The sequence below is a fragment of the Perca fluviatilis genome, chromosome 15 (assembly GCF_010015445.1).
Source record: "Perca fluviatilis chromosome 15, GENO_Pfluv_1.0, whole genome shotgun sequence".
Taxonomy (NCBI): domain Eukaryota; kingdom Metazoa; phylum Chordata; class Actinopteri; order Perciformes; family Percidae; genus Perca; species Perca fluviatilis.
In genome coordinates, this window is record NC_053126.1 from 16,099,022 (window position 1) to 16,111,367 (window position 12,346).

Here is a 12,346-nt window from a genome sequence, read left to right on the forward strand (position 1 = left end):
ACACGTCACGGTTGCTACATTTATTTGGGTCCCGCTTTGCGAGTAGCGTTAGCTCAAATTAGCTTCATTAGCTACGTGTGCAGCTAGCTAATGCATTCAATACAGTGTCGCTTGTTGGATTGCAGCCTACTCATACTTTGTCTCTCTAGCTGGTGAAGAGGGTTGTTGTTACAGCCAGCATCAGCGATGGCGAGCCGCCTCTCTTTTTACACACAGCTCTCCGCCATCATGGAGACGATGGCCAGGTCTGCCCTTAGTCAAGTCTGCAAGCTGGTGGACGAAGACTCGGCTAAGCTCCGGCTAGGCTTGTCTCAGCTCCTGGTTGCTAATTCCGCGCTGGCAGAGAAAGTAAACAGTCTGGAGTGCGAAGCGACGATTGTGAGAAGCGACTCTCCCAGGTTGTGTAAAAGTTATCGCAGCGTAGGTGTACAAACCGTCTGCCACGGAGACGGGGGGGACGCTCATGGTAAACCGCTCAGATGATTTGAATAGAAATCATCTGCATTGTTTCTGTGTTGACTGACGTGTTTCCCTGTTCTACTTTAATTGTTTCACGTTTTCTCAGTGTCCGGGTACGGGTCGCCCACCATAGAGGGGATCTTTGGAAAAGATTGGTGTGTGAATCTCTGGAAAGACAGAGACCCATACAGTGTGGAGAGAGAGTCACCACAGTCATCTGAGGAAGTAAGAGGAAGATTTATAGAGCTATCAAATGTTTGGTACGAATTTATAAATAAGTCCATAAATCATATGATTAAGTAATGCTTAACTATCGCGTGACTCGTGATTTAATGCATTATTAATACAGGATGTATCATGAATTCATCTATCAGGTCACTATGACTTTATGTGATTAGTTCACACTTAATAGATCATTAGTTAATGTAAAGTCAAAGTTACTTTCTACATGCATTAATTTGTGGGTTTAGTGCATCTTTTTTCTACTGTGCTACACTCCACTGGTCCTGAAATAAAGTATTATGTTAGAGAAATCAAGTTATTTTGGTTGCATACCAATGAATGTATAAAATAATTGTGAATCAACTTTCCTTAACTGATGATCTATCAAGTGTGAACCTCTGTATACAGTCTATGGTGTGAACTAATTACATAAAGTCATAGTGAAAGTCATAGTGACTTGATCATTTGTTAATGGTGAGCAACAGGAATGCATGATACATCCTGTAATAATTCATACATTAAATCATCATTAGTTAAGCATTACTTAAGTGATATGTACTGTATTATACCTATTATAGTATTATTGTACACTTTATTATAAGGTGATATAAAGTGTACAATAATACTATAGTGTTATATATATATATATATATATATATATACTGTATATATCTCTATGTTCTTAATATTGCAGTCTAAAACTCTGCTGATGAACATTGAAAAGCGGGAGTGTAGAGATGCCCTGATAAATGTCCGAACCATGTAATTTAGGTTATATATTTGTATATTCTAATTTGCAGTCTGTGACGATGCTGTCCAACCAAATTACTGTAACTGAGATCAAACAGGAGGATTATGTGGAAGACACTGCCAACAGCTGCCTGCAGGAAACACTTAGTACAGAAGGTAAGAGAGTGAAGGAGTGTTGGCACGATGGAATACACAATGCAGATTTAGCAGCTTTAGATGCTTTTTGAGTGTTTGACTTTGTATTTTTATGTAACAGAACATGAAGAAAGCATAGCTGAGGAACCAGAGCAACTTTCAGTCAGTTACTCAGCAAGCACTTGCAGCCTGTCATTTGATCAGGATGGAGAACAGGTTGTGTGTGCAGGTGGTATTGAAGAACCGACCATACAGTTGATATCCATCAATGACACAGAGGAGGCCTTCAGCACTCATATCATTCCAATTGAAGAGGATGATAATGATAATTATGATGAGGATTTACAATTTGTTGAAGGAAGTCAGCAAGAGCCAACAATGAATGCTGCAGATGGGCCCAGCCACAACAAACAGCACACATCACCTGCAAAGAACTCTGAAAACAGCACTGATCTGGATAAAGATTCACATGATGACTGTTATATATTTAATGTAGAAACCGCCAGAGATCCAGACAAATTCACATGTCAAATATGTGGCAGGACATTCTTCCACAAGGGCACTCTAACACTGCACATGAAGTCCCACAAGTCCAACTTTTGCAACATTTGTAAGCAGCATTTCCCTCACAGGAACAAGTTCAACAAGTTGCACACCTGCGTGCCTCTACTTGCCTCTCAGAGAGTCAGTAGATCATGCGAGCTGTGCGGGAAGACCTTTGCAAACCCATCAGCTCTGAGGATTCATTATGTTGTCCACACGGGAGAGAAACCTTACAGGTGCAGCTTTTGTGGTAAAGGGTTCACCCAGAAAGGCAATCTGAAATGTCACCTTCGTATCCATACTGGAGAGAGACCGTTCTGCTGTGTTAAATGTGGGAAGACATTCACGCAAAAGATCAACCTCAGCCATCATTTAACGACACACATAAATCATTAAGGTTTGATAGCTAGGAGACATTTTAAAGGCTTAAAACCTGTCAGGGCCTGATTGTTGGGCAAGAAGAGAAAGAATTTGTGTACTACTTCTCACATTAGTGTTAGGGCAGTTAATGTCATGTTTGTGATGTCTTGTAGTCTGTACTGTGGTGCTTAAGTGAAAACACGTCAGTGTTTTAGTTGTCTCTGTCCTTAACAATAAAACACATGAATGTTCATTTAATTAAACTTTTATTTGATAAAACTCCTTTTAAAGAAGGAAGAAAGAGTGAATTATATATTTTGTCTAATCTAAACAAAGTTGTCCTAATTCATTTTCATCAGTGGAGTCTTTACATACATGAACAATGCACATCCGATGGGGCTCTGTAAGGGTCATGCAGAAAGAAATCGACAGCACAAGATTTCTTTCTTGGGCAGGGATTATTCTCTCATTCGGTCAGTGTGGTCTGTTCAGGGGAATCATTACAGGCAAAATTGATGCTTAGTACAGATAATTGCTCTGTTTAGGTGTGATGACACAGTACAGAATAAAATATATATGATTTCTAGAGCAGAAATGCATCACAGAAGAAAAAAGCTATGACATTTGGCTTTACTACATTGAGAACACATTCTGTCTTTCTACAGTTATGATGCAGTCATACAAATACATTTATTTAAAACAGTAACACCATTTAAACCAGAACCCTTTCTGGAAGTCATTTCAATATTATGTAACCAACACACATTAACATTTCAAAACAACTGTGTTTTTCAAAGAGATAGAACTACCCACTTTCTATCACTTAAATACCAAGAAATGAGGCATGACATATGCTAAATATAAAGCAACGCTGAGACTTGGGCAACGAAGCAAACAGAGGGAGTTGTTTTACTTCGACATTGTTGTGAAGAGGTAGTTTTGAAGATTTATGCTACATGTGTGCAAGCAATGGAGCACTTGTCCAAAGTAAGTATTTTGGCATTATTTGACACAGGCCGTTTGTGGCATGAAACATGATAATGAGGTATGTATAATGGTACCCCAAATGTATGACGACATGCAATGGATAAAAGTGAAGTATTTTTTTGTCATTGATTGGGTGAGCACCTCACGGTAAATGTAAGCCGCAAATATGTCATCCATGACACAAATTCAACAATGAACCCCCTAAGCAATGAAATTAACTGAATCCCACCAACTCAAATGGTGCACTTTCTAGAGTCAGACAGATATTCTCTGTAACCTTGTCTGGCTGCTGCCACACTTCTCTTAGCCATAAAGCTAAAAACACATCAAACACAGCACCATCAACAGGCTATACAATAAGCCTTTTTTTGATATAGATGGGAGTATTTCATATCTACATTTTCCATCCACATTTGACTTTTGTATAGACATATTGAGCAATACAGAGAGCACTTTAGTAGAAGCAGTTCTGACCAGAGTTAGACTTCTTACCAATAACCACATGGTTTGATCAGTCAATTGAAACACTGGTGGTGATTTAAACCATACTTGTATGCATAACATTTCCCACAGTCCACACAGCTATAAGGCTTTTCACCGGTGTGTGTTCGAAGATGTATGTTCAGAGAGCTTTTCTGGGAAAAACTTTTTCCACAGTCTGGACAGCTGTAAGGCTTCTCACCCGAGTGCACACGCTGGTGCAGTTTCAGGTACGTTTTCTGAGCAAACCGCTTCCCGCAAACTGAGCAGCTGAACGGCTTCTCACCGGAGTGTCGCCTGATGTGGACTTTTAAACTGCTTAGATAGTTGAATATTTTCCCACAGAATAAGCACTCAAACCGGTTTGTTGGCTTCACAGGTTTTGGCTGAATAGTGAGTTCTTTGGTTGGATTCATGTGGATATTGTTCGTGAAGTCGGAGTATTCGGCGGTGGCTGAAGGAGGATTCGTGTTGTCAACCAAAGTGCACATTGTTGCATCATCTATCAACTTGTCCATAATTGTTGGCTGTATGCGTTGTTGTGTTTGACTGTCAGCTGTCATGGGGAAGTTGTTTAATTCCCCTGAGTGAAGCTGCAGCTCATCAACAGATCTATGAAGCATGCTGTCCTCCTCAAAAATCCCAACAACTGTCAAATGAGAATACGGCAGTTAAATCACAAACTATTGAAATTATAATGACTTTATTTTGTTTCTTTTTAATCCAAACTTACTTTTTCTGTTATCTGTGAGCCTCATCTGCTGGCCAATTGGATGGTCATCATATGTCTCCTCCTTGACAAAGATGAGATCAGGTTCTCTCTCCATTAAGTCTATCGCCTGTCAACAAGACATGTAAACACAACGATTATTCAGTCAGATTGCATTGAAAACAACAACACCAGCTGGTCGATGATTCACTGACCTGTATCCCCATGCTTGTCATAGTAGCAGCCGGCTCCACGGTCTCTTTTCTTTGAGAGGGGAGTTTTTCTTCTCTCCACAGATCCATGCACCAGTCCTTTCCAAAAACTCCGTCGATAGCTGGCTGCTGCCGATCTGGAAGAAGAAGCAGATGTGAAATGTGTCCTCCTATAGATGTAATCAAGATCAAATACAACTTACAACAGCATGAGTTCGTGTTTATAATGATGTGAAGATCTGAGTTGAGGTGGCTGTGGTCTACAACAAAGCTAACTACCGTTAGCATGCTATGACACAAATACAGATTACTCCGCGCTATAATGGCAACCTACAAACCAGATTACGGACCATACTGACCTGCAGAGTGTCGGCGGCTGACACTGTTGGCGTGTGCAGGATAGGTCTGTGCCTCCCTCGCTGCTCTCAGCTGGACCTCCAGTAAGTAACATCTCTTCTTCAGCGCCTCATTCTCCGTTTTGTGCAGGGATATCTCGGTGTGAAGGACGGAAGAGCATTCGTCAGCGAGGTTGCCTATTTCAACCAAAGCCGCCTTCGTTAGCTTGTCCAGGACGCCGGCTAACTGCGCCCGAAAACTTCGGTTTGTGGTGTCGCACATCATTTCGTCAGGGGAGCTTAATATTTCGAAATTTTGGCAAGATTCCCAACGAAACAGCGTTGCTCCTAAATCAATTATGTGTTATAGGTGGGCAGCAAGGGATTGTGGGAAAACTGAATGCTCGCGTACTAACGATTACGAGGACCACCGAAAGCAGCAAGTTTTTTTTTTTTACCCAGAAAGATTAAAAACGTTTTTTTACTTTAGTGGGAATTATATAGATATTTTAAGTCATGTTAGGAATATAAAAAAAAAGTTTAATAATACATGATACATTTATTTTACCCTTTGTTTACACAGCTCTGCAATGAAACGAAAATGAAGGGAGGGACTGCAAAAGCACATTCAATTTGTTGGTAACCATAGACATATACAGTCTACTTTGGTAACACACAATTACTATCAATAGTACTGATGTTAATATCAATATGTACAAGTCATTATTAGCATGGTTCTTATTTTTTACAGTCTACGGCGCATTGATGTATTAACCATATGTCAATGGTATTAACAAACACATAATGTAGACCAGTCTTCTTCTACTAGACATCATTTAAAATCAGGGCTTCACTGCCTTCTAGTGGTAGCAGTGAGAAACTGCAACACCGATTCATTTCGGCTGATAGTTATAAGACACGATGGAATACTAGAACTTCTGCTGAATATTTCTTTCATTTAAATAAATATATGAAAGTAGTGACCAACCATAGCATATATCCCGTGCATCTAAGAGTAACAACTTAAGCTGAAACATATGTTTAACATTGTTAATGGTCATGCCCCCAAATATTTATGCTCTAATGTAACCATGGTCCATATGCAGCATAGTCATAATACTAGGGCCAGCATCCGCTCCTGCATAGTTCCTAGAGCTAATAATGCAATTAAAAATTTCTTTTACACTGGTATCATGGCATTGAATAGTTTGCCTACTGCTACAAAACTCCTATCATCACGAGGTATTTTTAAAACACAGGTCAAGCAACTTTTATGGAACAAGGTGAATATTTATTGATGGATAGTTTTTACAGAAATAAGAAAAGTATTTTACTTTAGCATGTTATTCTTTGGATTACTATTTTATCGTCTTGATCCAGAAATCAATCAATCAATGTCACAACATGGTCTCAGTAATCAGAGGTGTCTGGGAACAAACCATTTTATTTTGCAGGTCCCAAGTTTCAAATGTTGATGTACCACTAACAAGACCCAAGTCAAGTAGGGCCAATCTAAAGACATATCCCATATATATGTTCTAAACATCCATTATATTTATTCTAGCCTCTAGATTACTGCAACTTGGGCTGTTATTTTCTTTTTAGGCATTGCCAACTATCAATAAAACAAGAGTGATTAGTTCATTCATCAGTTGTTTTTATACTGTAATATATGTGTGTAGTATTTATACTGCAACACAATATCAAGGGGATTGGTTGAAACTTAGAAGGGTAGCAGATAACATATAGTGCACATGTTCATCCCATTTGAACAGTAAAACAAGCTGACACACTCAAATTTGTATTTGGATTTATTATGCACAAACTATTTCAATCAAACAGTAGAAGTTACATTTGACTGGCTGTTTTAAGTGGTTCCATTTATGAAAGTCCCACTAAATGTTGGTACACTAGATTCACTACCATACATGTTCAAACTAGGATCTAGATGTACTGTGAGATGTTTTTTCAGATTACAGTTCTTGGTAAAGCCCTTGCCACATTTGATACAAACAAAGGGTTTTTCTCCGGTGTGTGTACGCTGATGCATATCGAGAGTGCATTTCTGAATGAAGCCCTTTCCACAAATAGGACATCGGTAGGGCTTCTCCCCAGTGTGTGTGCGCTGGTGTGTGTAGAGATGACCTTTTTGTGCATATCTCTTTCCACACAGTGTGCACCTAAACGGTTTCTCTCCTGTGTGACTTCTCTGGTGTATTTCGAGCTGGCTAAAGCATCTGAAGCTCTTGCCGCACTGCAAGCAGCCAAACCTCTTTGCAGCGGAGTTCCTCAAGTTGTGGAGCTTCATATTCCTGAGCACACTTAAGCTTTGGGAGGCAACATTTTGAGCCATGCTTTTCCCAGCCACTAGGTTTGTGTGTGCAGGTGTAAGCTGTGGATTCCACTGTGTTTCCTTCCTCCCTGGTCCAGCGAGAGACGGCTGGGTGCTCATTGTCACAAAGCTGTCATTAAACAGAGGCTGCTGACGTTCTGGAACGGGTTTGAGACACTGCATCACTTCTGGGCTCTTCCCGTTGTCTGTGAATGTTTTCCTTCCTGTTGACAGCATTATATGAACTTGTTAAAATGTTGAATATTATTGACCCTAATTGCCCCGATGACGGTCACAAGATGAATTCGACACTTTAAGAACATTATTTCTAAAACCACATATCATGATGAGCAAATTTCCTAAATCCAAGTTTTGTCGCTCAAGGTCTATTTTATGATACAAAAAGGTATTTTCCTGAGGCAGAATTTGTACTGTGTTTGACACAATTGCCGTGAAACCAAACATGTATTTGATACTCACTGTTTTCACTTGTCCTATCTTGTTCACGGTCTCTGCTGTCCACCTCTGTCGGCTCTTCTTTTACCACTATCAGTTCAGGCTGCTCTTTCAGTGGGTTTGGGAGCTAGTGAGAGAACAGTGCATTGCATTGTTACAAATTAAGGACACGGTACAATATAGTGACATAATATGATCAGTGCAGGACTTACTTCAGTTATGGCATGCTCTTCCGTTTGAAGATGATGCCACTTGCTCATCTCATTGGAGGAACTTGTGCTTTCCCACAGACTTTCACTAGGATACAAACTTCAATTAAATACACCAGGCAGGGTGTAACAGCAAAGAGTCATGATTGAATGGAGATGAATTCATGGTGCAAGCACAACAAACACTAAATCTACCTACAGGCCAAACACAGGAATCAACAAGCCTACCTTTTTATGGCAGGTCTTGTTCTGCCAGACTCCAATATTCCCTCCTCTGAACCGTCCCTCAGCACTGAGCATGCGGCTGCGTCCTGCCTGCCCCCCTGTGCAAGATAAAGCAATTTCTCCATCAGCTGCAGTTTCTCTGTGAGCGAGGCTATTTCGTTCCGCCCTCGAGTTATCTCAATTTTTAGCATCTTAGACTCGATGTCGACCAGTTTGCTTATTTCCATTACAGCTGTTTTGGATAACGCGTCCATGATGGAGACGAGCTGTGTCTGGAAAGAGAAGACTGTCGACATGGTTCGGATAGATATCTGCTGGGCGCGGATATGCACACGGACGAGTTGTTGCTGTCAAGCAGCTCTTAATGTTCACTGTAAAATAGTTCAAACGTAATACACAAGAATGGCTGTGTGCATGTCCACAGCAAGATAGGCGAGTGTCTCAAAACTCAAGTGCTTGAAACGGATACAGTATTTCCATCTACCGGCTGGGAGGAGGCACAGCAGCCGAGCCGTACACAAAACTACACGAGCTGTAATATTGTCATCGCTTCTTCATTGACTTTCATACATAAATCCACCCAAATTTTGATAATGTTTTGATAATCGCCTGTTGTTTTTAACTCGGTTGATGAGATGAGTTTGTATCATAATGTTACCATAGACTGTCTATGAGTGTTACAGTCTTATGCAAGACTACTTAGTTGGGGACTCCACTGACCAGAATGCATTGCGGTCTAAACACAGAATGTGATTGGCTGGTGAGAAAACGTTTTTAGGAAGTATAGCGCGTCGAATTACATTTGCCGACTGAAATTCCTCCTCATGAAAATCTGCTGTTGAGATTCCCACAAAAGTAAGGACATTTTTTTTGGGGCGGGGGGAAGCTGTAGTTTAAGAGCTTAAATGTCAGGTTTGTTTAAGAAATGAGAATCGCTTATCCTGCATATTTCCGATACTGGCTAGTGCAATATCATGCAAAATCAAGATTTGTTTGCTTAGCTCATTAACTGGTTTTGGCTCTAGTCCTCTCTTTGCACAGTCCTACCCTAACGTTAAGTAAACAGTAGCAAGCTAACCAAAATATTTAAGTAGGGCTTTATTATACAAACAGTTCATGTGGATGATTTTTACAGACACATCATGATGACTTGCAAAACGGTGTTGTAATTGACTTCCTTATATTGCTAAAACCTGTTTTCTTCCCCCCTCTCTCTTACTTTACTACCCAGGAACAACTTTATTCAGAAAACTCTCTCATGGCTGGCAGAAGAGTTGTGGTCTTCCCCTCCTCAGCGGAGCTTGGACCGGTGCTGGCCCAACTGGTGACATCTCGGGCTGAGAAGGCCATCATGTCTCATGGCCGGTTCACCCTGGGGCTCTCTGGAGGAAGTCTTGTGTCCATGCTCAGCAAAGAGCTGCCCGCCCTGCCAGACCTGGACTGCAGCAAGTGGGTGGTTGCTTTCTGTGACGAGCGACTGGTTTCCTTCGATGATCCTGAGAGCACCTACGGGCTGTACAAGGTATCTGTTTTGTTTGCATGTGTCCTGGTTACATTAACGTATGGTATTCTATTACATTGGGGTCAACTGTAAGCCTTTGTTTCCGTCCAGGGTCAGTTGTTCTCCAAGGTCAACATCCCTGACAGTGGGATCTTAACCATTGACTCCTCTCTGGCAGTCAACGAGTGTGCTGAGGATTATACCCGCAAATTGAAGGAGGTGAAGGCATCTTTACTGTTCTGTGACTGTGTCACCCATGCATGTTCTTTTAGATTTTAATATTTTGCATAATGTTTACCGTTTTGTTTTGCTACTTTCAAATACACAGGCCTTCCCAGATGGTGACGTCCCAGTGTTTGACCTGTTACTGCTGGGTATGGGACCTGATGGACACACCTGTTCCCTCTTCCCAGACCACCCTCTCCTGGAGGTGAGGGCAATACTTTAGTGAAACTGTCAGAACAGGCAGAATTTGTTATGTCTGTATGTCTGTCTGTCACAGTCTTGTCTTGAGTGCAGAAAGACACCCCTTCTCTGATTTTTCACCATACACATCTTAAGAGGATTCAGTTGATTAAACCAATTATGCGTCAAAGCTTTGTTTGGAATACATTTATTATATTTCATTAAAAACACAAGTTTCATATGTTTTGTACGGTCATTATAAATCTAAAAACATAAATCCACATGCAAAATCATGTTGGACAGTGCTACTCTATTTTAGGAATGTCTATACATTTGACACTGGTCATTAAATTGCAAGGCTCTGGCCATTCTGCATATTTTACTGTAAATCCTACCTCTCAGTTGTAGAAATATACAGTAGGCATATGAAACACATTATTTAATTTAGTTCTGGCAGCCATGCTAAGTAAGGTCTGGAGGCATTTTACTCTTTGATGTGGTCCCTGTTTTGTTAGTCTAGAAGAACAATGTGTGTTTTGCCTGCATTTTTCACAACACTCCCGTGACCGTGTATGGATCATTGATAGGTTTAGTTTCAAGCACAACTTGAAATTTGTGGTTTGCACTATCATCCCTTGCTACACCTCTGTGTGGCAATCTTCCTCATGTTCTATCGTATATTTGACAGTTGCAGACTTGCAGTATAGTCTTGGGTTGTGGTTCTCACGTTGCCACTTTTATGGCTATACAGTTCACATAATGATGATAAGGTTTTGGTGAACCCCGTATTCAGGAAACCAAGAAGATTGTGGCCCCCATCAGCGACTCTCCCAAACCACCGCCACAGCGTGTAACTATGACCTTTCCAGTGGTGAACTCTGCACGCTGTGTGGCTTTTGTATCAACAGGCGGAAGCAAAGCACCCGTTTTAAAGGTATATTTTCTATATAGTCTTTCATTGAACACATTTCATATTCATAATCCTAAGTGTCCTGTTTCCATGGCACAATAAATCATTTCAGACAAGGGCATGTTTAGACAAAAAAAAACATTTGTTATTAGATAGAGAATAAAATGAGTAATGCAAAAACCATGCACTAAATCACTGAGATAGACTCTGCAGGTCCAATTATATGACTCAACAGTTACAGTTATAGATAGGAAGTGCCTAGCTGAGAACCATGTCAGGAATAAAAATAAACTTTAAAAAAGTGAAAGAAACATGAACTTTAGCACAAATGTATGCCTGTATTACAGATGACTAAAAACAATAAGCTGATCAGCGGTTTTATGACCCACTGGCCTAGCAGAAGTATGGTTCATACTGAGTTATGTAACAATGTTGTGTTTCTTGCAGGAAGTGCTAGAGGGTAGAGAGGGTCCAGCGTTTCCAGCGGCCCGTGTTGTCCCGACTAACGGAGAGCTGTTCTGGCTTGTTGATGACCCTGCAGCTGCCTCCTTAACTATCCAGGTAGAACGGCTAGGCTCCGGGGCCAAACTCTAGAGCTTTCCATCTGCCAAAAGAAGGCTTAAGGTCAAGACTGGTGTGAAAACCTGAATGAAAAAACTGAAAAATAGTGCAAAACATTCCTACTTTCACATGAAAATGGTTTACGTAGGTGAGCTTGTAAGAGAGGAAATGGAGATGAACAAAGAAACTGTTAAATTTGTGTGTGTGTGTGTGAGTGAGTGAGAATATGTCTGGAGGGGACCTTTTTAAATTTAGATTTTCTCTTGTGAAGTTAAGGAAATTGGATGTTCATAAAACACAAAACAGTCCACTTATATGACAAAGTTATTATATTGATGCACTGTAAAGAAAAAAAAAGAAGAAGCTATATTTGTTCTGATTCTCAGCTCTGAGTTGCCTTCCCACCCTTTGTAAAATATCCAATAAAGTTACCTCTGACGCTGAAAATGAACCCTCATTTGGAACTTGAGTGCATCTTACAACCATCTGTAACACTTCATTTCATTAGCAATTTAGATAAATAAAATATTTATAAAACATTTGCCTTTTGTGTTT

General features: G+C 40.5%; 4 protein-coding genes across 7 annotated transcripts; 2 read left to right on the forward strand and 2 right to left on the reverse strand.

The window, feature by feature from the left end:
- The first annotated feature begins 36 nt into the window (after nt 1-36).
- Nucleotides 37-2,722, forward strand: LOC120574519 (zinc finger protein 239-like). The gene is made up of 4 exons (XM_039824888.1): nt 37-466; nt 566-684; nt 1,482-1,587; nt 1,688-2,722. Exons 1-4 carry the CDS (start codon nt 187-189, stop codon nt 2,503-2,505), a joined length of 1,323 nt encoding a protein of 440 aa, XP_039680822.1. The 5' UTR covers nt 37-186; the 3' UTR covers nt 2,506-2,722.
- LOC120574529 (zinc finger protein 578-like) lies at nt 2,723-5,587 on the reverse strand. The gene is made up of 4 exons (XM_039824903.1): nt 5,217-5,587; nt 4,861-4,994; nt 4,670-4,775; nt 2,723-4,585 (listed from the first exon to the last, which is right to left on the reverse strand). The coding sequence occupies exons 1-4, from the start codon at nt 5,476-5,478 to the stop codon at nt 3,972-3,974; spliced, it is 1,116 nt and encodes a 371-aa protein (XP_039680837.1). The 5' UTR covers nt 5,479-5,587; the 3' UTR covers nt 2,723-3,971.
- pgls (6-phosphogluconolactonase) lies at nt 5,044-12,330 on the forward strand. Of its 4 annotated transcripts, XM_039824918.1 has the most exons (7): nt 5,044-5,297; nt 5,776-5,827; nt 9,646-9,936; nt 10,027-10,134; nt 10,244-10,345; nt 11,114-11,254; nt 11,678-12,330. In XM_039824918.1, the coding sequence occupies exons 3-7, from the start codon at nt 9,673-9,675 to the stop codon at nt 11,822-11,824; spliced, it is 762 nt and encodes a 253-aa protein (XP_039680852.1). In that variant the 5' UTR covers nt 5,044-5,297; nt 5,776-5,827; nt 9,646-9,672; the 3' UTR covers nt 11,825-12,330. The 4 variants fall into 4 exon arrangements, with proteins under 4 accessions (XP_039680852.1, XP_039680851.1, XP_039680850.1 ...); XM_039824917.1 differs by lacking the exon at nt 5,776-5,827 and having other exon boundaries at nt 5,045-5,297; XM_039824916.1 differs by lacking the exons at nt 5,044-5,297; nt 5,776-5,827 and adding an exon at nt 9,050-9,269.
- On the reverse strand, nt 6,986-8,875 carry LOC120574526 (zinc finger protein 180-like). Its single transcript, XM_039824899.1, has 4 exons — nt 8,418-8,875; nt 8,193-8,277; nt 8,005-8,107; nt 6,986-7,748 (listed from the first exon to the last, which is right to left on the reverse strand). Exons 1-4 carry the CDS (start codon nt 8,708-8,710, stop codon nt 7,060-7,062), a joined length of 1,170 nt encoding a protein of 389 aa, XP_039680833.1. The 5' UTR covers nt 8,711-8,875; the 3' UTR covers nt 6,986-7,059.
- Nucleotides 12,331-12,346: the final 16 nt, after the last annotated feature.